Source organism: Acipenser ruthenus, chromosome 42 (assembly GCF_902713425.1).
Source record: "Acipenser ruthenus chromosome 42, fAciRut3.2 maternal haplotype, whole genome shotgun sequence".
NCBI lineage: Eukaryota > Metazoa > Chordata > Actinopteri > Acipenseriformes > Acipenseridae > Acipenser > Acipenser ruthenus.
This window is the reverse complement of record NC_081230.1, coordinates 6,358,427-6,381,561: the sequence shown is the minus strand read 5'-3', so window position 1 is coordinate 6,381,561 and position 23,135 is coordinate 6,358,427. Positions and strand designations below refer to the sequence as shown.

Sequence of the window (23,135 nt, the reverse complement as noted above, 5' to 3'; positions counted from 1 at the left end):
GTAGAAGGGATTTCACGAGCTCGCAGATCTGTCAGTGGTTCCATGAGGGAGCCCTTTGTTATGAGTGTGTGTTTCTTTACCCCTCATTACAATTTTTAAATCCACTATTCACAAAAATCTTTCACAGTAATAAACACCCAGACAAAGCATACAAACACTGCGTGCTCTCAAATAGATTCATGAACACACACACAGCAACAGCGTGTATAAAATTAAAAAAGCTTTATTTTCTTTTCAATTTGTTCTTTTTGTCCTCTTTTAACTTCTTTTTGGAGACCTTGGGGGCGCTGGCTTTGGAGTAGAGGTAGAACCCTATTAAACACAGCATGCCCGGCACCAGACCCATACACACCAGCGGCAGCACTTCATTCAGGACCTTCTGCCAGGACGTCTGTTTGAACATGGACACCACCTCCACCTCAAACTGCAGGACAGAGTCAGCTGCAGCACAGCGAGAGAGGGAGAGGGGGGAGAGAGGGAGAGGGGGAGAGAGAGAGAGAGAGAGAGAGGCGGTCAAACACCCTGAATGTGCTTCTTCCGTATTCAATCATCCACTTCTCATTATACAAGCTGAATCGACATTTTAAGCTTGCAAGTACAAATAATAGAATGGGCCAAGTTTAGTAGCAATTTTTAGATCACATCTTTATTGAGATCAACTTGTTTCTCATATTTTGTATTCCTGCCAGTATGGTTAGTTATGCATGTATGTATTGCAGACGGAATATTGTGTAGTGTGATACAAGATGATACCCACTGGCTCTGAATGGGGTGAGAAATCCTCTTGTATGTTACAGTACCTTATACTACATATCTTATCAATAATTAAGAATAACTAAACAGTATCTTAATGTGAAGTCACTCCCACCAGATGCAAACTCTCCGAACAATATTCACAATACACCCCCTTCAAATCACTTAACAAAAACCTTCATCCCCACCACTCCGTCCTTCCACCTCTGATGTTAAAACAAAAGCTCAGAGTCTCTGCATTTTCTTTCCTTTGCATTTTTAATGGCAGCCCTGTGGCGCTTCTCTGTTTTCAGCTGATCAGTAAAAGAAACAACGATCTTTGCTGTGACTCTCTCGAGTGTTTCCGAGTGTTACTCCAGTTCAATTTCCCCAATCTACTTTCTCAGATTAATTTACAGATAGCTGTGCTGCTGCCTGTGGAATTTGCAATTTCGTATTCACTTCTCGGAAAGTTAGTGTGCAACAGCTCCCCATTGCCTGCACTACAGGGAACTAGTCCAGAACTGGTACAGAATGATGAAGTAAGAAAATGGCACTGCCTGCTGGCGAGTATATTGCATGGAATATTATTTGGTCTGGTTCACATACAATGCTCCCTCTATCTGACTCACACATCAAATAATAGTGCAATCTCCTTTAATGTGGTATCTGGGGGTAGGAGCAGTTCACTCGTGGTGTGAGAATAAGCTGTGACCCAAGCACGCTCTCTGCTGTATTAACACTGGAGACGGTGCCAGGGACGGCTGCTCCTGCTCAGCACTGTGCCGCTCTCCTACCTGGGATGTTTGGAGGAAACCCACGCTTCCCGTAGGCCAGCTGAGGAGGAATGGTAGCCTTTATCTTCTCCCTGCAACAGGAAAAGAACCAGGTGTAACACTCTGGAGGAAAGGAACTGGAAGCACTGCAAAACATCTGAACAACTGTGAATGCAAAATTAGAGCAATCGGGGAAAAATGGATTGCCATAAAACTCAATCCAAGAATGTAAGAGTGACATACAGACAGCTAGGCCCCCCCTGAAGCACCTGAAAAGCCTGAGCTGTCCTGGCTGCACATGGTCCCCCTGCACCCTGCTGACAGTCACAGCTAGTGATCCTTATTAATGTATCCCCTCTCTGTATGTAGCTCATGCTCCAACCTGGTGCCCTTGTGGAGCCCCACACCCAGCATCCCACAATCCCCTTCCAAACGTCCTTCAGCCCGACAGGAACAAACAGTGCACTGCCTGTCTCCATGGTAACCAGGTACTGATAGCAAAGTGCTGTCACTCACCCAACGCAGACTCCCAGAAGGCTCTGTTCCAGGCCTGGAGCCAAGGAGAGAGAGAGAAACACAGTTACCGGGGTCCTGATAAGACTTAGTAACCCTACAGGGTGCCTGATCCAAATGTTTATCACTTTTACTGTTAATCTATTTATATTTTATGCACTAAATTCTCCAAATAGTCACGTGATCTCACCTGGTATAACCTGGTCGCGTGACCTCACCTGGTATAACCCGGTCGCGTGACCTCACCTGGTATAACCCGGTCGCGTGACCTCACCTGGTATAACCCGGTCGCGTGACCTCACCTGGTATAACCCGGTCGCGTGACCTCACCTGGTATAACCCGGTCGCGTGACCTCACCTGGTATAACCCGGTCGCGTGACCTCACCTGGTATAACCCGGTCGCGTGACCTCACCTGGTATAACCCGGTCGTGTGACCTCACCTGGTATAACCCGGTCGCGTGACCTCACCTGGTATAACCCGGTCGCGTGACCTCACCTGGTATAACCCGGTCGCGTGACCTCACCTGGTATAACCTGGTCGCGTGACCTCACCTGGTATAACCTGGTCGCGTGACCTCACCTGGTATAACCTGGTCGCGTGACCTCACCTGGTATAACAGTCTTCTTGCCCAGCACTACAACGAGGGGGTCCCGGGACAGTGAGCTGTCAATCACCTTCCCGTCCATCAGCTTTCCCTGCAAAGAAAGACGTCATTATCCTAACAGCACAGGCAGATTAACATTACAGTTATTAAACCAACTAAAAAATATGACTCCCACTGAATAACACTTTGATCCATTCCTGGTTTTACTAGAGGTTTGACAAGACACACCTGAGATTACCTGCACACTGTGGCTGATCAAGCTCCTATTAAAAATATATACGCCTGTCCACTGTAGTGTGTAGGGCATGCAGGGGTGCACACAGCACTGAAATGAATTACGAACTGCACAATTTCGATTCTAATTCGAAGTGACTCCAGGGATCTGCTCGTATGCGCGACCGGGTGTTGAAACCATGCGCAGGGAGTAATGACAGGCAGCGTGCCGAGGACTGACGTCTGGCTGGGAGGAGAGAGGAGCGGAGGAGAGGAGAGAGGAGAGAGGAGGGGAGGAGAGGAGAGAGGAGAGAGGAGGGGAGGAGGGGTTCAGCGCGAAAGTGCTGACGTGTTGCTCTCGCTCCGCGGCAAATAACTAAAAACATACAACAAAAGTAATTGCATTAATTAAAAAACTAGATCTACACGCACTACTAATGCCGGAAGGCTCGGCTTTTTTTTTTTTTTTTTTAGACCGCTACAGTCTGTACAGAGGCGTTAAACTCCTTAAATGGAGTAAATAATTATTTTTCTTCCTTCCTTCCTTCCTTCCTACTTGAGCAATGCAAATCAACAAACCACAAGAATTCCTCTGCAAATAAGAAACAGCGGTTAGTTTCTTTTTTTTTTTACTCCAAATCCAAATGAAAAGTCTTACGGTATAATGTATGTGCAGCGTATCCCCAACAGCAGAGGTCTCCGAGCATTGCTGGGGCTTCACCTGCACAACAAAACGAAATGGAAAATTAAACAGTCTATTTGTAAATGCATGTTTAAATTCAAGTTACTGTGTTTAAATACGACGTGTCTCTTACCATGCTTTCAATTTCCAGCTCTTCCACGACTCTCTCGTCTTGGGTTTCGCTTCCATCAGACTGCGCTCCAGCTGTGCAGAAGAAAATTGTGCACCAGAGCAAAATAAAAACAGTTTTGTTCTCCATTATAACAAATAAGATTTTTTGGACGACAAAAGTCCCAGTCAGACCCGGCAGCGGTGCGGTAGTCAGTTTGTACCGGACAGGGTAACGCCGACAGCAGGATACTCAACTGGGAACAATCGTTGCAACACCTGGAATATAAAAGCTCCGTCTCAGCATTCCGCCTGCATCCCATAAACCCCGCGCCGGGCCGCCAGAGGGAGGCGCTGCCCCCACGTGGCCGCTGACAGACGCCGGCTGGTAAACACAGCAAGGAGTGTCAACGTGTCTCAGACACGGCGGCTGCAGGTGCGATTCAGCTTTGCTTTTGGGTCACTTTATCAAGGTCGAATTGATCCGACTTTAAGAACAACACTGACGTGCCCCAATGTAATTCGTTTGTCTGTGATTTTGCAAACACTTCTTCTGATCTGCGTGTTTGCATGTAGGTAGTTCTTGGACAGTGATCCGGTTCTGAAGAACACACATTGTTCGTTGTATGTGCTCCAGTGCGTGTCTGCATACAAAGCGAGCACGTATGTGTTCTCATTTTCCTTGACAATATGAAGTTGCTTAATTTGCACACTTAGAAAAGAGTTTGCATCATTGGAAAAATTAAAATCCACGCAGTTAAGAATAACAGACGATACAGGATTTTTACTGCTGATTCCGCGGCTGCCAGTAGCTGCACAAAACAAATTCTTAACATAACCACGCATTTCACTGTCAATATAATAGAAGCCTTTCTCTTTCTTAAGCCCTGATGGTGTTAAACTACTGGCAACAGTCTCTGTATTTGTACTGGTTCTAACAACTCCGTAAAAATACACCTGGATGATGTGAACAAACTGTATTGCGAACCAGATCCATTTTCTTTTAGGATAGTCAAGCGTGCAGAATTTGAGATTAAGAACAATACGGAAAACATAAACCAAAGAAAATAATTGTGGTCTCAAATTCAGAGAATGTCCACCAGAGGGGGACATATCTCTACAAATGATGTTAAAGCGGGCTTACAATAGGAGCTCAGCTTTAACCAGCATGTTTGAGACCCCTGCATACCCTAAACAGGCTTAATAGAAAGTTTCCTTTACCATGACTCCTGTTTAAATCAAACCTCTGCCTATCTTTTAACCACTCTATTAGCCAATGCTTGAAAAAATGATCTGCACACAAACCTGCCCAATAGCACTCCTGTTCATATCAGCCTCTGCTTATTATCACAGCATTGAAATGTACCGGCAGCAATATCATGGAATCAACGAGGACAAGCCCCTGATCACATCCCTTCAGTTACTATCACTCACATCAAACAACCATACAAATGCACATGCTGTGGATCCACGGTATATTACACTGCATAGTGAATTAAATGCACTGGTCCCTCATGTTTAGACATTTGCCATCATTCTTGGTGTATCTTCTATTATTATTTCTTAGCAGTCACTTCTTAGAGAACTTACCAAGTTTCAGCACAGCTGGATAAGCAGTTCTCTATACGTATGTACAGACAGATAGACAGGCACCTCACCCTATCCCCACATTGATATTCTCAATAGCTTGTGCTTAAGGATGTCATTTCCATGTCTTGATACAATTGTGCAAGCGGTTCTCTCTATATCCTGTGTGGGGAAGCAATTACCAAGGCAAGCAGAATGCTGGGGTATGCAGCCAAAAGTGTAGAGTACAAATCAGAGGGGTTTATGAGAGGGTTGTGCTGGCGAGACACCGGATGAGCACAGCTGGGCCAAATGGCCTGCTCTCGATTGAAAATGTACTTATGCAAACCTTGTCTATGTGACAGAGGCATGGCCTGCAGGGATGATGAAACAGCACCCCAGCAGTCACGGCTGCGAAACGCTGCACGTGCAAGTCCTGGTAACGCAGGCTTTTAGATAACTGAACAGACAATCAGACACGAGGAGGGTTGATACGCAAAACAGTTTAATTTGTACTCAACGTTTCACAGTTAGATATTTGCATTTTTTTAGACTTGAGGTGTTACAGGCACCGTCCAGCCATCAAAGTGACCCAAACGCTACTCACTATCAAAAGAACATCTGAAGCAAAACACAAAGTCCAAGAAGAAAAGAACCAACAGATCCACATTCTAGAACAACATTCACATAAACGGAAAAGGAACCAGCTGTTCAGCAAAAATATAGAACAGAATAGATAACAATATGTTAAGGCCACATCAAAATAAAAACACTTGACTATTTTACTGTAAATGAACCTGTGGGGGTGTGTTAATGTGGAGTTACATTAGGAGAGGTTTTAAATGGGAGAGGAATGTAATGCTGTTTAAAGTTACATGTCAAACTAACAAAGGCAGAAGTCAAAACGTTTGTCTGCTTGACTAAATTTAATACCTTAGAATTTAGAATTCAGTGTTTTTTAAGTTATTGAGAAATAACTGCAAGTTAGGCTTTTATTCAGAATTGCAGGCTTTTTATTTCAATCCATAAGGGATTAAAAATCTACCCAAAGTGCACTTTGCCTCATTTTGCTGAAATCATTTTGTTCGATTCACCCGCTTAGCATGAATAATGGACTGCCTTACTGTCCCAGGATTAATGAAACCAACTGTCAATGTTACTGAAAGAGGAGCGAGCAAGCCTAGGAATCAACACAAGCACATGACTTAATTACACGTTACTCTGTTTGCATTCCAAAAATCAAACAAGAACAACGTCAAGTGACTGTTCTGGCGAATGCCTCCACCATGCTTGACGTCTTTCTCAAAACCAATGCTGCAAATTTAATCAAACAAGGATGATGGAACAGGTGCACCTGCTCCCCCTCCCCCTGCTTTGGGAGTCCCTCAGTTCAGGTGTGTGCATGCTGCCTCAGGAGCGACAGGAATTTATTGCATGTGTCGTTTAGACTAGCAGAGCAACAGAAACTGCATGCATGGAAGGTGAGTTACAATGTCACAAGTATACACCTGCAATAACGATGCAATGCCAGGAGCAGCATACATATACACTGACCTCTTACTAATATACAGTCACAACCAGGCAGGCTTGACAATTGAGATCAATTCAGTTTGTCCAGTAGTCTTCCTCATTCACGCACTGAAGGGTCTAGTTTATATACAGCATTCACGTTCTGTGGCTGGATCCCTGCTGACATTAAAAGTACTGCCCCCATTTAATGACTATTATGATGAATACGGTCACTAAATCTATGTAGATTTAATTAGACTCCACCCCTAACGATTACACACTAGTGCTGAATTTAGAAATACAGTCCAGTTTGAGTTTTATATAGGGGTAGGCAGTACGCTAGTGATTTACCTGCAGGAGGACCTTTTGTGAATGCAGTTACACATGAACAGAAGCAAGTCTAGTCATTTTATTTTCTTAGGATGCACTTCAACCAATTAGCTGCCTTGCAAATTCAGTTTTCAATTACAATCAATATAAAGAAAATACAATAATAAATCATCATGATACGTAACACCAAATAAATAAACTACATGCCGCTAATGCCTTAACTGAAAACTGCACTATCACCTTTTCAGGACTGGAGCTTTGCAGGGAGGTACATTAGAGACTTCAAGTCTGTTTGGTCCGCACAAGGTTAGCAGACAGAAGTGTAACTTGATGATTTTGTACTCGTGTTTCACAGAGCCTGTTTAGCACACATTTTGGACTACAGTAAGGTTACCTTGGGTAAAGCAGTCCCAAGATTAGTGCTCTCGGGTCTGTGAAATGAGCTGTGAGTGTTATATGCACACGCATCCAAGACTATGCTCGCTCTGTTACATTATTCCACTTTTATTGAGAGAACAGGGCACTGGAGCAGATTGTTTAACTGGATTAGCTTTTAGCAGCTGGTTTCAAAGAGCCTCTTATTGCACTAACCTTGGATTACCTAATGTTAGAGAAGGCAGTCTAATGTTAGTGCTCATCAGGGTTGTGAAACCGATTCTTTTCTTAATGAGTGTTTGAAAATGCAGCTTTTTTTTTTTAAAGAACTGGACTAGGATAATAAATAAATAAATAAATAAACAAACAAACACGCAGCAAAACCATTGCCCCTGAAAATGAATGAATCACACAAGGAGCCGGTCGAGGGCAGGTGAGGAATGCAGGGGAGGGTTATTCTCGTGAGGAATGCAGGGGAGAGTTATTCTCGTGTGGAATGCAGGGGAGGGTTGTTCTCGTGAGGAATGCAGGGGAGGGGTGTTCTCGTGAGGAATGCAGGGGAGGGGTGTTCTCGTGAGGAATGCAGGGGAGGGGTGTTCTCGTGAGGAATGCAGGGGAGGGGTGTTCTCGTGAGGAATGCAGGGGAGGGTTATTCTCGTGAGGAATGCAGGGGAGGGTTGCTCTCGTGAGGAATGCAGGGGAGGGTTGCTCTCGTGAGGAATGCAGGGGAGGGTTGCTCTCGTGAGGAATGCAGGGGAGGGTTGCTCTCGTGAGGAATGCAGGGGAGGGTTATTCTCGTGAGGAATGCAGGGGAGGGTTGTTCTCGTGAGGAATGCAGGGGAGGGTTGTTCTCGTGAGGAATGCAGGGGAGGGTTGTTCTCGTGAGGAATGCAGGGGAGGGGTGTTCTCGTGAGGAATGCAGGGGAGGGGTGTTCTCGTGAGGAATGCAGGGGAGGGGTGTTCTCGTGAGGAATGCAGGGGAGGGTTATTCTCGTGAGGAATGCAGGGGAGGGTTGTTCTCGTGAGGAATGCAGGGGAGGGTTATTCTCGTGAGGAATGCAGGGGAGGGTTGTTCTCGTGAGGAATGCAGGGGAGGGTTGTTCTCGTGAGGAATGCAGGGGAGGGGTGTTCTCGTGAGGAATGCAGGGGAGGGTTGTTCTCGTGAGGAATGCAGGGGAGGGTTATTCTCGTGTGGAATGCAGAGGAGGGTTGCTCTCGTGAGGAATGCAGGGGAGGGTTGTTCTCGTGAGGAATGCAGGGGAGGGTTGCTCTCGTGAGGAATGCAGGGGAGGGTTATTCTCGCAGTGTTCTGCTCACAGGGGCCCTGCCCCTCACTTCTTGTTCTTCAGTTGGTTGGCCAGCCAGTCCAGCCCCTCGTACAGCCCGTCCCCGCTGGTGGCGCAGGTGGCCTGGATGTACCAGTTCCGGTGGCGCAGCGAGTGCAGCCCCAGCTTGTCTGTGATCTCAGCTGCGTTCATGGCGTTGGGCAAGTCCTGGGGAAACAGCAGAGGTGCAATCAGAAACCACTTCCCTAACATACATGAAATACGGTACTACTAATGTGGCTTTTGCAATATTATTTTGTAGTTTCTTTGATTACATGATGTTAAAATAAAGATATGTAAATTATGTTCATAAAGTTTTTAAGATCAGGTCTCTATCCTAAAATTCTAGGTGATGCAAAACTTTTGGGCATAGCTGTAGGTCCTTCACAAAACACTTCTGACAAAATGCATGTGTATTTATTTTAAATGTTGTGCTACATTACTGAATGCATTTCGTGGCTGAAGTCTCTGAATTCGGTTGCAGTGTTTCATTACTGCTGGATATGCGTACAGATTGTACAGATGCCTCTGCTATAGTCATGCTGCCAGCTTCCTCAGAGGGGAATCGAAGCCAGAACCCATGCAAAAAGCACGGCACCCATACAAAGCTTCTTAACAACCAAGCCGAATTAAATAACAAAAATAAAACAGTTTTACAGCCACAGCTATGAATTCAAAATCAGATTGAATCGGTACGATGAAAAAGTTGATGAGAATTACCAATGGAATGTTTAATCACAATTTGAGAAGAAATTCTCTAGAAGCAAAAATTTTATTGTAACATACAGATGGACAGACGGAATATGTTTGAATCGCATGTGTGTTCTGGCGGATGGACTGAGTGTGAAGCAGGCTTCAGAGCGGTGTGATGCTTCTGCACCTGTTTGTTTGCGAAGATCAGCAGCACAGCATCTCTGAGCTCGTCCTCCGCCAGCATCCTCATGAGCTCCTCCCGGGCCTCGTTCACTCGCTCCCGGTCATTACTGTCCACCACGAAGATCAGCCCTGCAGGGGGAAAGACGCACACGCTGTTACAGGGGTCTGCACCAGGGAGACACACACGCTGTTAAAGGGGTCTGCACCAGGGAGACACACACACGCTGTTAAAGGGGTCTGCACCAGGGAGACACACACACGCTGTTACAGGGGTCTGCACCCGGGAGACACACACACACTGTTACAGCGGTCTGCACCAGGGAGACACACACACGCTGTTACAGGGGTCTGCACCAGGGAGACACACACACACACGCTGTTAAAGGGGTCTGCACCAGGGAGACACACACACACGCTGTTAAAGGGGTCTGCACCAGGGAGACACACACACACACACGCTGTTAAAGGGGTCTGCACCAGGGAGACACACACACACTGTTACAGGGGTCTGCACCAGGGAGACACACACACGCTGTTAAAGGGGTCTGCACCAGGGAGACACACACACGCTGTTAAAGGGGTCTGCACCAGGGAGACACACACACGCTGTTACAGGGGTCTGCACCAAGGAGACACACACACACGCTGTTACAGAGGTCTGCACCAGGGAGACACACACACACGCTGTTAAAGGGGTCTGCACCAGGGAGACACACACACACACACACACACACGCTGTTACAGGGGTCTGCACCAGGGAGACACACACACACACACGCTGTTACAGGGGTCTGCACCAGGGAGACACACACACGCTGTTAACGGGTCTGCACCAGGGAGACACACACACACGCTGTTACAGGGGTCTGCACCAGGGAGACACACACACACGCTGTTACAGGGGTCTGCACCAGGGAGACACACACACACACACGCTGTTACAGGGGTCTGCACCAGAGAGGCACACACACACGCTGTTAAAGGGTCTGCACCAGGGAGACACACACACACGCTGTTACAGGGGTCTGCACCAGGGAGACACACACACACACACACACTGTTACAGGGGTCTGCACCAGGGAGACACACACACGCCGTTACAAGGGTCTGCACCAGGGAGACACACACACACACACACACACGCTGTTACAGGGGTCTGCACCAGGGAGACACACACACCTCTTACACATGCCAAGCACTTTTTATCTACATGACCTGCGTTGGAACTGAACTGACATGTGTAATGTGTAGGTTGTGGTGACCTACAGCTACGGCCAAACGTTTTGCATCACCCTATAGAAATAACTGCTGAATAATGTTACGCTAACATAATGAGTTACATACCGCTTTGTAGTTTTCCATATGCTAAAACAAAAAACTGACAACAACTGATTAATGTTACATTCGGAAACTAACACGAAATGCTGTGCTTGCCGAGGATTTTAAGTTGATGACAGCATGTTCATTTGTCTCTTGACAACTAATTCCATAATATAAAACAAATAAAAGCCAGATTTATTAAAACGGCAAGAAGATAGTAGATTGTGGCAGACTGCTATGACTTAATGAATTGCAGCTTTGTATCCGATTACATCAGCTCAACCCCTTTAATCATAATGATGAATCATGGCACACGTGTATCGAGATCTACAGCTACGGCCAAAACTTTAGCATCACCTAGAATTTTAGGATCGAGACAGAATAACTTTTAAAAACGACATGAACAGGGGGCTCCCGAGTAAAGGCGCTCCGCGTGGAGTGCAGGATGCCCCCTATAGTATGGACGTGGTCAGTTCGAGTCCAGGCTATTCCACTGCCGACCGAGGACGGGAGCTCCCAGGGGGCAGCACACAATTGGTCAAGCACCGCACGGGGGGAGGGGGGGTTAGGTTGGCCATAGCTGTATGTGCACGTACCCTGGTGATGAATCCTGGCTCATGCTGTGTTGATGTCTATGTGCACGTACCCTGGTGATGAATCCTGGCTCATGCTGTGTTGATGTCTATGTACCCTGGTGATGAATCCTGGCTCATGTTGTGTTGATGTCTATGTGCACGTACCCTGGTGATGAATCCTGGCTCATGCTGTGTTGATGTCTATGTGCACGTACCCTGGTGATGAATCCTGGCTCATGCTGTGTCGATGTCTATGTGCACATACCCTGGTGATGAATCCTGGCTCATGCTGTGTTGATGTCTATGTACCCTGGTGATGAATCCTGGCTCATGTTGTGTTGATGTCTATGTGCACGTACCCTGGTGATGAATCCTGGCTCATGCTGTGTTGATGTCTATGTACCCTGGTGATGAATCCTGGCTCATGCTGTGTTGATGTCTATGTGCACGTACCCTGGTGATGAATCCTGGCTCATGCTGTGTTGATGTCTATGTGCACGTACCCTGGTGATGAATCCTGGCTCATGCTGTGTGGATGTCTATGTGCACGTACCCTGGTGATGAATCCTGGCTCATGCTGTGTCAGTGTCTATGTGCACGTACCCTGGTGATGAATCCTGGCTCATGCTGTGTTGATGTCTATGTACCCTGGTGATGAATCCTGGCTCATGCTGTGTTGATGTCTATGTGCACATAACCTGGTGATGAATCCTGGCTCATGCTGTGTTGATGTCTATGTGCACGTACCCTGGTGATGAATCCTGGCTCATGCTGTGTCAATGTCTATGTGCACGTACCCTGGTGATGAATCCTGGCTCATGCTGTGTCAGTGTCTATGTGCACGTACCCTGGTGATGAATCCTGGCTCATGCTGTGTTGATGTCTATGTACCCTGGTGATGAATCCTGGCTCATGCTGTGTTGATGTCTATGTGCACATAACCTGGTGATGAATCCTGGCTCATGCTGTGTTGATGTCTATGTGCACGTACCCTGGTGATGAATCCTGGCTCATGTTGTGTCGATGTCGATGTGCACGTACCCTGGTGATGAATCCTGGCTCATGTTGTGTTGATGTCTATGTGCACGTACCCTGGTGATGAATCCTGGCTCATGCTGTGTTGATGTCTATGTGCACGTACCCTGGTGATGAATCCTGGCTCATGCTGTGTCGATGTCTATGTGCACATACCCTGGTGATGAATCCTGGCTCATGCTGTGTCGATGTCTATGTGCCCGTACCCTGGTGATGAATCCTGGCTCATGCTGTGTTGATGTCTATGTGCACGTACCCTGGTGATGAATCCTGGCTCATGTTGTGTTGATGTCTATGTGCACGTACCCTGGTGATGAATCCTGGCTCATGCTGTGTCAATGTCTATGTGCACGTACCCTGGTGATGAATCCTGGCTCATGCTGTGTTGATGTCTATGTGCACGTACCCTGGTGATGAATCCTGGCTCATGCTGTGTTGATGTCTATGTGCACGTACCCTGGTGATGAATCCTGGCTCATGCTGTGTCAGTGTCTATGTGCACGTACCCTGGTGATGAATCCTGGCTCATGCTGTGTGGATGTCTATGTTCCCGTACCCTGGTGATGAATCCTGGCTCATGTTGTGTTGATGTCTATGTGCACGTACCCTGGTGATGAATCCTGGCTCATGCTGTGTTGATGTCTATGTGCACATACCCTGGTGATGAATCCTGGCTCATGTTGTGTTGATGTCTATGTGCACGTACCCTGGTGATGAATCCTGGCTCATGCTGTGTGGATGTCTATGTGCACGTACCCTGGTGATGAATCCTGGCTCATGCTGTGTTGATGTCTATGTGCACGTACCCTGGTGATGAATCCTGGCTCATGCTGTGTTGATGTCTATGTGCACGTACCCTGGTGATGAATCCTGGCTCATGTTGTGTTGATGTCTATGTTCCCGTACCCTGGTGATGAATCCTGGCTCATGCTGTGTCGATGTCTATGTGCACGTACCCTGGTGATGAATCCTGGCTCATGCTGTGTGGATGTCTATGTGCACGTACCCTGGTGATGAATCCTGGCTCATGCTGTGTTGATGTCTATGTGCACGTACCCTGGTGATGAATCCTGGCTCATGTTGTGTTGATGTCTATGTTCCCGTACCCTGGTGATGAATCCTGGCTCATGCTGTGTCGATGTCTATGTGCACGTACCCTGGTGATGAATCCTGGCTCATGTTGTGTTGATGTCTATGTGCACGTACCCTGGTGATGAATCCTGGCTCATGCTGTGTTGATGTCTATGTGCACGTACCCTGGTGATGAATCCTGGCTCATGCTGTGTTGATGTCTATGTGCACGTACCCTGGTGATGAATCCTGGCTCATGCTGTGTTGATGTCTATGTGCACGTACCCTGGGTGTTTTGGAAGTAGTGCCTCCAGAGGGGGCGGATCTTATCCTGGCCGCCCACATCCCACACAGTGAAGCTGATGTTCTTGTATTCCACTGTCTCCACATTGAACCCTGCAGAGCACAGAGAGAGAGAGAGAGGGTTTGCAAGTGTATGTTAATGAATGAAAAATGTCTATACAAAATAAAAGGACAGGAGGGGACAGAAAAGACAGCTACACACGAGCAGTGGTCATTCCTCTCTGAACCTCGCTTCAATAGTTACCAAGCCTGGGAAATAATGCTCAGCAGAAACAACAACAGAGAATCACACTGAACAGACATAGCAAGAGATTCAGCAGGGAAGAAATGAAATGTTAGAAAACTTGATATCAATCTGTTAAAGATGTCCTTTGCCATGTAAATTGCAAGGCAGCAGGCAGCAGTGTGTGCTGAATGTACGGAGGTCCATACCGATGGTGGGAATGGTGGTGACGATCTCCCCCAGTTTCAGTTTGTACAGGATGGTTGTTTTCCCAGCAGCGTCCAGCCCCACCATCAGAATCCGCATCTCCTTCTTCCCAATCAGACTTTTCAGCAGGTTCCCGAAAATGTTCCCCATGGCTCCTCGCTTCCTGTTCCGCAGCACAGCACTCTGAGTGTGGGCGACGCTCCTCGGCTCGTGATTGGATCTCAGTGGGGGTCTGACTCGTCCAATGGGCTCGAGGTCTGGAACAAAGTGGCAGAGAAACCTGAAGCTCAATGCTGTGCTCCAAAACAAAATGCGTCACTACCATTCATAACTCACACGAGCGCTGCACCCAGCGCTGGATTCCACAACTCCCCTGGTTTAGTCATATTATTGAAATGCAGCAGGAATTTGACCAATCAGATCGCTGATATATCCCGGACCAATCGCACTTACCATCACAGCATGAGTAAGCAGCCCCTGAACCTGCAGGATTACTGTTAGGGGATGTTCAGCAAGCAATAGGGGAAGACCGGACTGCTTCAACTGCTCTTTCCTGATTACTTTAATGTATTAAATGAGGGTTGTTGTGAAACCCAGACCTGGTGCTGGACTAGAGTTTCTAAGCCTGCTATCCCTCAGAGGGTGTCAATTCAGTTTTAACGCAGATCACATAGATACTAAATACCCATGTAGGCTATAGTTTAGACTGTACTTCAAGGGAAGGTTCATTTTTATATAGCACACAAGTCCAAAGACAACTGTAACTGTGCAAAGCATAATGAAACAATCATAATACGATAAGACTATAAAATGTTGATCGCAACCATATTTTAAAATCAGGTCGACTGTGCAGTGCTCCAAGCATCCCTGCGGCAAACTGGCACAGGCTGGTATGGCACCAGTCACCATTGGAAGAAAACCTCGCTCTGTGGGCAACAACACATGTCCCTCCCATGCATTCTGCATTCCTGGAGGGTGATGCACAGTGCCGTGGGGCTGCTTAATAAATAACCCTGGAGCCACAGGCTGGCAGGGAGGGAGGGAGGGAGGCAGGCAGGGAGCACCCTATCCTTCCTGTTTGGTGCTGAAGCAGCAGGCTGGGCTTGGACTCCCTCAGCGTGGGAGTCCAAGCCCACTGCGGACAGTTACAGCTCATTGTGAGGCTGGCTGTGTGACAGTGGGGGTGTGTGTGGGGGAGGGGGGATCTGCCCATAGCTACAGCATTCAAACACACACACACACACACACACACACACACACACAGTCATTCTGCTCTGGGCTGAATACGTCTGTTGCACGATGCTTCTATATATCCTCCTGAAAACACGGATAAGAATTATTTTACAAGCCCTATAAACACTAGTTTCAAGGAGTTTTAACTGACTCCGAGCGCACATTCGTACAATTTAACAATGACACGGGGTAGGGTGTATGAAAAGTAACCGTTGAAGGCATCTCAGTCTGCTGCAGCCCACTGGACATCATGTTATGAAATGTGCATAACTTACACAAACAAACCCCTGAACATCTGATCTTTCTTACTAACCTGCACAACACATCCCAAAGACTGTAAATATTTACTGCAAGGATGGACTCCCACTGCATTCCTGGTTTTCCTAATAGTAAGACACACCTGAGATTACCTGCAAACTGTGGCTAATCAGGCTGGAATTACAGAATTGTTTCCAACCCCATACTTAAGAAACTCATTTGGCAAGTCTCCACACAGGCAATCATATGCAGACTTATTTTGGTAGTGGGTAGTGCTAGCTAGCAAGAGGCTCCTGTTAGCTATCATTTAATGTTTCCAGTTCCTTTGGAGTAGCTGTATTATTATTATTATTATTATTATTATTAGTTTATTTAGCAGACGCCTTTATCCAAGGCGACTTACAGAGACTAGGGTGTGTGAACTATGCATCAGCTGCAGAGTCACTTACAATTACGTCTCACCCGAAAGACGGAGCACAAGGAAGTTAAGTGACTTGCTCTGGGTCACACAATGAGTTGGTGGCTGAGGTGGGATTTGAACCGGGGACCTCCTGGTTACAAGCCCTTTTCTTTAACCACTGGACCACACAGCCTCCTATGTCCTCTTAGCTTGTGAAACAGACACATTCTAGATTTGTTTTGGGGAAAAAAAGGATAACTGCTGTGTAGCAAACGGAGCAAAATCAAGAAAAAAAGGACACGTAGATATTCAAAAATGTGAAGAATTGATTAAAAAGTAAAATCAATTCTAGCAGGACGTTTCGGACTACAAGTCCTTCTTCAGCTGGATAGGAAAAGCAGCGCTGGAAACAAGCTGGCTTTCAAAAGAAACGTGCCGGAGGATATGATATGACATGATATATAAAACGTTTGGTCAGAGGAGCTGTATATATGTAACAGTACACGTTGGACAGATCATTAGTTACAGCTGTAACATGTAGCTCACACTGCTGTCTAAATACATCCGCTTTCATGCAGCCCTGCATCATACACTGCCGGCGCTGAGGCAGGTTTCACTGGCTCACGAGTGCGAGCGGTCAGCCTGTGTTCATACTGTATAATACTGTGTTACCGGTTTACTAGCCATGAACTTAAATCAATATATCTGACTGTCATTTATCTTTGGGGCAAATGGTGCTAAGTGTGTGAAAATATGATAACGACGCTATGTTATAAGAGAAATGAATTCTACTCCCTATAATAGTAATAATAATAATAATAATACACAGCCACCCCCATTTTATTAATATACCTGTGTTTTTATTTTCTGTCACTTCCTGCAACCTATTTATTTATGTATTTACTAAACCCAGCAACCCAATGACATTTTAATATATGCATGTCATATCACAGTATTCAGTACGATTGCGTCTACCGCCATTCTAATAATGCAATATTAATAATTATTATTATTATTATATTACCTATTCTTCCGTTTCATTCATTCATTTTCACAGCTTGATGAAGGTCATCTGGCCGAAACGTCGCTCCGTTTTTAACTTTGTTCTTTTAAATAATAAATAATACATAATGGGAATTTGATATACGATCTATATGGTGTTGCACCTCCGCTTGCATTATTAATGATCAGCCATTCTTTCTCACCCACACATAGGTATCTTACCGATTACAAGACCTCGATGTTTCTAGACAGAATGCACCATTTTAGCTTCACACCAACGATAACACAGACACAGGCTGCGCATTTTTGTCTTATTTTCTGAATTAAATTAATTCGCCTTTTCAATAATTTCCTTATATCACCTGCCCGTTTCTCTAGCAAAGCGTCCGTCCGTCTCTTCCTCTCTCCACCGTGCACGGACGGGTTTATCTCGACTCTGCCCCTCTGTCACGATACAGTATCCCCCATATCGTTGCATTCATTAAACTGCCTTTTTTGCTTGTTTGTTTAAATGTTATTATTTTGTCGCTTCCTCCCCAACATTGCGCATCGGTACTTACCTTCAGCTGCGCTTGCTTCGCGTACTTTGCTGTCGACGCTGCTCTCGCGAGAGTTCTGTGGCACCTGCCTGAAGCGTGGGAGGAATCTCGCGAGATTAAGATGTCCTCTCCTTTGGCTGACATAACGTTTCAATGCCAAAATAATTGTACAGAAAAATGACCCCACTTTAGCAACACAAAACGGTGACTGTACATAAAACTAGAAATGCCTGCGATATGTTACTGCCAGTTTTGGTAACATAGCGCAAGACAAAAGGCTGATGTTCAAGTATTTTGTTTTTTGTCTTACTTCTAAAATAGATACTTACATTGCCTCGTGTCCATACAGCTACCTTTTGAGGATGTAAAATAACTGGACAAGGTGTATAACACAGCTCGACCGAAAAACAATACTGTAATAAACACACCAAGGAGTTCCGTTTTGGTTTAAAAATGTACGCGGTTGTGTGGGGTGCGTTGAGATGCACGATACAACAGTTAAATTAGAGGATAATAATATTGACAACAGTGAAAATGGGTCTGGTTTTGAATCTAATTAAGGAATAGGACACATATTTTAAAAGCCTAAGGGATTATAAATGTTTACATTGTGTAACGGCGTGTGTGTATATATACGAGTCTCCAGCAGGTGTCACCAAAGCCCACAGTTAAATCCGAGATTAATGGGCTGCTTGACAGTCTGAGAAACTGCAGCTATTAGTAACAATGGGTCCATTAGAGACCAACACAATGTCTGCTAGGCTGATGTCAAGGAATGCAAACCAAGGCTTTGAAATCTGTTTCTTACCTCTCATCAGCACCATGCAGGTTTTGCCATGCAGGAGCACCACAGCCATTGCTCCCTGAGGAATCCCCAGCCAGGAACCAGCGCTCCCCTGACTGTATGACACACCCTGCACCGCAGACAGTCATTCCTTAGTCATCATTTCATGAATCAGCAGCCATAACTAGAAAGAATTCTTCCACACATTTATTTGATCTACAGTGTCTGCTAATAAACACCCGTTTGACATTTGGTCACTCTGTTGGTATAGCAGAGAATGATCCTACAGCAAGATGCAGGAACAATGCATCGCAAAGTGTGTGCTACATATGGCAGGTGTTTCCCCTGTTTTTGTCTGTGTGAAAGGGCTTCACATTTTTCTTAGTTGTAAAACCCACCTTCACTTTCTGCACACCTGTGCCACTAACTCTTGCACAATGTAACGTGATTAGATAAGAGTTAGTGGCACAGGTGTGCAGAAAGTGAAGGTGGGTTTTTATCTGCAGGTGAATTTTTGGGAGATCAGGGATCAAGTCACCTGATCAGGTGCCTGCAGGGGGGCCCAATCTGACGGGTCATTACTCAACCCCCCTCCCCCCCCTCCCCCGAACAAAACTACCTGTTTGCTTTTCACGGGAATTTAAACCATTAGTTATTACTTTCAGGCAACTTTTCCAAATAAACAGAATAAGGCTGCAGTGCCATAGAGGGGGGTAGCGTGACAAACCACAAGAGCAGAGCCTGAGATGAAAATCCAATTCTATTTGTTCAGTTTGTATTTTATTTTATTTTAAATACTGAAGCTGCGTTTTTTATAATACACGGTAACAAGCACAATTTGGTGGAATAATAGTAGCTACGCATATTTTCATTTTAAATATGCAAACAAACAAAAAACTTCTGCTTTTGGCACCTTGAAATTGCCAAATTCGTACATGACATTGACCTACAGCACAGGAAGTCATTATATCTATAAATATAATATTCTAAATTAAAGTGCAGCAGTCAATAAACACCAGGAAAGGGCAATGCTCTTTAATCAGGTTTGCTTGAATGGAAATGTAGCATCAGAGACCAGCCCTTCTTTCCACTTGCTCTGATCTCCAGATGCACATGCATTCCTTCCCCCTTCTCTTGCTGCAGGGCACAGTGGGAGTCTGGTTTCATTCAAGTCCTTCTCCAATACCCTGAGCCACATCACAGCCCCTGCAGCTCCCAGTCAAGGCCGTGTTGTGACAGTTCTTCTAAGCAGCTCCCTTTGTAGGGAACCACTTAAAATACAAGCTGTAAGTCATTTACTCAACTGTCCGCTAAGTAATGGGTATTAAATGACATGGTAATATCTCTGTTTGCAAACTGCTTTCTGTTCTTTAGAAACTCCGGCCGCTGCTTTATTGGTTCCTCTGGAATCGGATCCAAATACAGTTTACATTTTACATAGAATATTCTTTGAAGATCCAGCTGTGGAACCTCCCCCCCCCCCCCCCCCCCCCCCTTCCCTCCTCGGACTCTCTTCTAGCACGATGATGTGAAAAGCATGTTCATGTGACGTTATGCATTAGTCCTTTTTAGCTGCGTCCTTTTCTCACATAAAAAGTAATCCTTTGCCACATTCCTTTACCTGTCTGAAAAAGGAACCGTTCCAGTTACAAGCTACTGAACAATGTCATCAGATTACAGTTCCATGGTTACTGCCCAGCAGTAATTCTGGTAGGTTATTGCTGCTCAGACACATGGCTCTTCAGATGTTTCACTAAATGAATCGCAGCTGACACAGAAGAGCTACAGCACTGACTCACATGTAGTCACACCACTGCTGTTCTGCAGTCACTACAGTAGCTATCAGTTAGCAGTGCTTTTTCTACCCCTGTTTCACAAGCTGCAGTCGAACACCAGCATATTCTTTTGGTCGCCTTACCTCTTTGTGATGTTTGCAATTGTTCTTCGTGGTTCCCAGTGCAATTACCCTAAGACAGTGCTGGATCTTCCCAATGCAAAGAGGGGGATCTAGCCTGGGTCGCATATATCTAGGACAGGAAACTAGAACTGAAGGCAGCTCCTGCACGCAGGTGAAAGCATGTGTAATATCTGATTCATTGCCATCAGAACCACTTGGAATTACTGGAAACACAAAAAATGGGACTGTAAGGGGACAGTCAAAATGTAATACCATGTCTCATGTTTAAAATACAAATACATGCTTGCTGTAACAGGTGTTTCTTTCAAAACTGCACACTTGAAACCTGTGTAGTTAGCAGAAGTGTTAAGCAGGTACGTTACATGGAATTGATTCATTAGCTACAATCACACAGTAAAGAGACCCAGAGGTGGGGGGGGGGGGGGGAAGGTGGGCTGATTCAAGGGCTGTTTGCAGAGCAGATGTTGGATTCAGTTAACGCAGCCGGGTGGCTTTGAGATAAGAAGGATTCGAGGGGAGATGGGGAGCTGGAGCCAAGTTCACTGTGATGTCGGTGCCAAAGCTGCATCCTTTCGGAGACCTGATGTCTGTGTTTTGCAGCCCTCAGCAGTAGGACCGTGCTTTCATGTTGGGCACAGCCTTTCATGTGGTGGGTAGCGGGCCGCAGAACAGCGTCTCTCCCCAGTGGGCAGAGGCTCCAGCTGTTTCTGCGCACATGTTTCCTCTGGCGGATTTTTCAGTAAACTGTGTCACAAACCCCATTACAAACCCACTGCACAGTACATTGTAATTACAAAAAAAAAAATGCCATTGGGATCCCATTATAATCACAGTGTATTACCCTGAAGATACTGTAGCATATTTATTAGCTGGATTTGGAAGGACTAGCACACAGATACAGTAGCACACGCTCTGTCTGGTACTGGTATGGTGCCATGGTACTGCAATGGATTACATGGATTTTTTTGGATTTCATATTGTTGTAATGTCTCGAACTGTCTATGTATTGTTGTCTGTTGTATTTGTGTTGCCTCTTAGCCAGGTCGGCATTTTAAATGAGAACTTGTTCTCAATGTCTTTACTTGGTTAAATAAAGGTTTGAATTTGAATTTGAAACAGACTGTGTGTGTTGAAAAGCTGACTGCACTCAACACTGCAGAGCGCTCTAGCAGTATAGGAAAGAGAACTCCACTCTCAACACTGCAGAGCGCTCTAGCAGTATAGGAAAGAGAACTCCACTCTCAACACTGCAGAGCGCTCTAGCAGTATAGGAAAGAGAACTCCACTCTCCACACTGCAGAGCGCTCTAGTGGTATAGGAAAGAGAACTCCACTCTCAACACTGCAGAGCGCTCTAGTAGTATAGGAAAGAGAACTCCACTCTCAACACTGCAGAGCGCTCTAGCAGTATAGGAAAGAGAACTCCACTCTCAACACTGCAGAGCGCTCTAGCAGTATAGGAAAGAGAACTCCACTCTCAACACTGCAGAGCGCTCTAGCAGTATAGGAAAGAGAACTCCACTCTCAACACTGCAGAGCGCTCTAGCAGTATAGGAAAGAGAACTCCACTCTCAACACTGCAGAGCGCTCTAGTAGTATAGGAAAGAGAACTCCACTCTCAACACTGCAGAGCGCTCTAGCAGAATAGGAAAGAGAACTCCACTCTCAACACTGCAGAGCGCTCTAGCAGTATAGGAAAGAGGACTCCACTCTCAACACTGCAGAGTGCTCTAGCAGTATAGGAAAGAGAACTCCACTCTCAACACTGCAGAGCGCTCTAGCAGTATAGGAAAGAGAACTCCACTCTCAACACTGCAGAGCGCTCTAGCAGTATAGGAAAGAGAACTCCACTCTCAACACTGCAGAGCGCTCTAGCAGTATAGGAAAGAGAACTCCACTCTCAACACTGCAGAGCGCTCTAGCAGTATAGGAAAGAGAACTCCACTCTCAACACTGCAGAGCGCTCTAGTAGTATAGGAAAGAGAACTCCACTCTCAACACTGCAGAGCGCTCTAGCAGAATAGGAAAGAGAACTCCACTCTCAACACTGCAGAGCGCTCTAGCAGTATAGGAAAGAGGACTCCACTCTCAACACTGCAGAGTGCTCTAGCAGTATAGGAAAGAGAACTCCACTCTCAACACTGCAGAGCGCTCTAGCAGTATAGGAAAGAGAACTCCACTCTCAACACTGCAGAGCGCTCTAGCAGTATAGGAAAGAGAACTCCACTCTCAACACTGCAGAGCGCTCTAGCAGTATAGGAAAGAGAACTCCACTCTCAACACTGCAGAGCGCTCTAGCAGTATAGGAAAGAGAACTCCACTCTCAACACTGCAGAGCGCTCTAGCAGTATAGGAAAGAGAACTCCACTCTCAACACTGCAGAGCGCTCTAGCAGTATAGGAAAGAGAACTCCACTCTCAACACTGCAGAGCGCTCTAGTAGTATAGGAAAGAGAACTCCACTCTCAACACTGCAGAGCGCTCTAGCAGTATAGGAAAGAGAACTCCACTCTCAACACTGCAGAGCGCTCTAGCAGTATAGGAAAGAGGACTCCACTCTCAACACTGCAGAGTGCTCTAGCAGTATAAGAAAGAGAACTCCACTCTCAACACTGCAGAGCGCTCTAGCAGTATAGGAAAGAGAACTCCACTCTCAA

General features: G+C 46.0%; 2 protein-coding genes across 4 annotated transcripts; both read right to left on the bottom strand.

The window, feature by feature from the left end:
• Window positions 1-207: 207 nt before the first annotated feature.
• On the bottom strand, window positions 208-4,057 carry LOC117400882 (peptidyl-prolyl cis-trans isomerase FKBP11). Its single transcript, XM_034001223.3, has 6 exons — window positions 3,657-4,057; window positions 3,500-3,562; window positions 2,632-2,719; window positions 2,025-2,058; window positions 1,530-1,600; window positions 208-441 (listed from the first exon to the last, which is right to left on the bottom strand). Exons 1-6 carry the CDS (start codon window positions 3,780-3,782, stop codon window positions 224-226), a joined length of 600 nt encoding a protein of 199 aa, XP_033857114.3. The 5' UTR covers window positions 3,783-4,057; the 3' UTR covers window positions 208-223.
• Window positions 4,058-5,680: 1,623 nt separating this feature from the next.
• Window positions 5,681-17,939, bottom strand: LOC117400883 (ADP-ribosylation factor 3). Of its 3 annotated transcripts, none has more exons than XM_059011332.1 (5): window positions 17,800-17,939; window positions 14,349-14,603; window positions 13,899-14,009; window positions 9,617-9,741; window positions 5,681-8,904 (listed from the first exon to the last, which is right to left on the bottom strand). In XM_059011332.1, exons 2-5 carry the CDS (start codon window positions 14,494-14,496, stop codon window positions 8,743-8,745), a joined length of 546 nt encoding a protein of 181 aa, XP_058867315.1. In that variant the 5' UTR covers window positions 14,497-14,603; window positions 17,800-17,939; the 3' UTR covers window positions 5,681-8,742. The 3 variants fall into 3 exon arrangements, with proteins under 3 accessions (XP_058867315.1, XP_058867316.1, XP_058867317.1); XM_059011333.1 differs by lacking the exon at window positions 17,800-17,939 and adding an exon at window positions 17,602-17,782; XM_059011334.1 differs by lacking the exon at window positions 17,800-17,939 and adding an exon at window positions 17,462-17,588.
• Window positions 17,940-23,135: the final 5,196 nt, after the last annotated feature.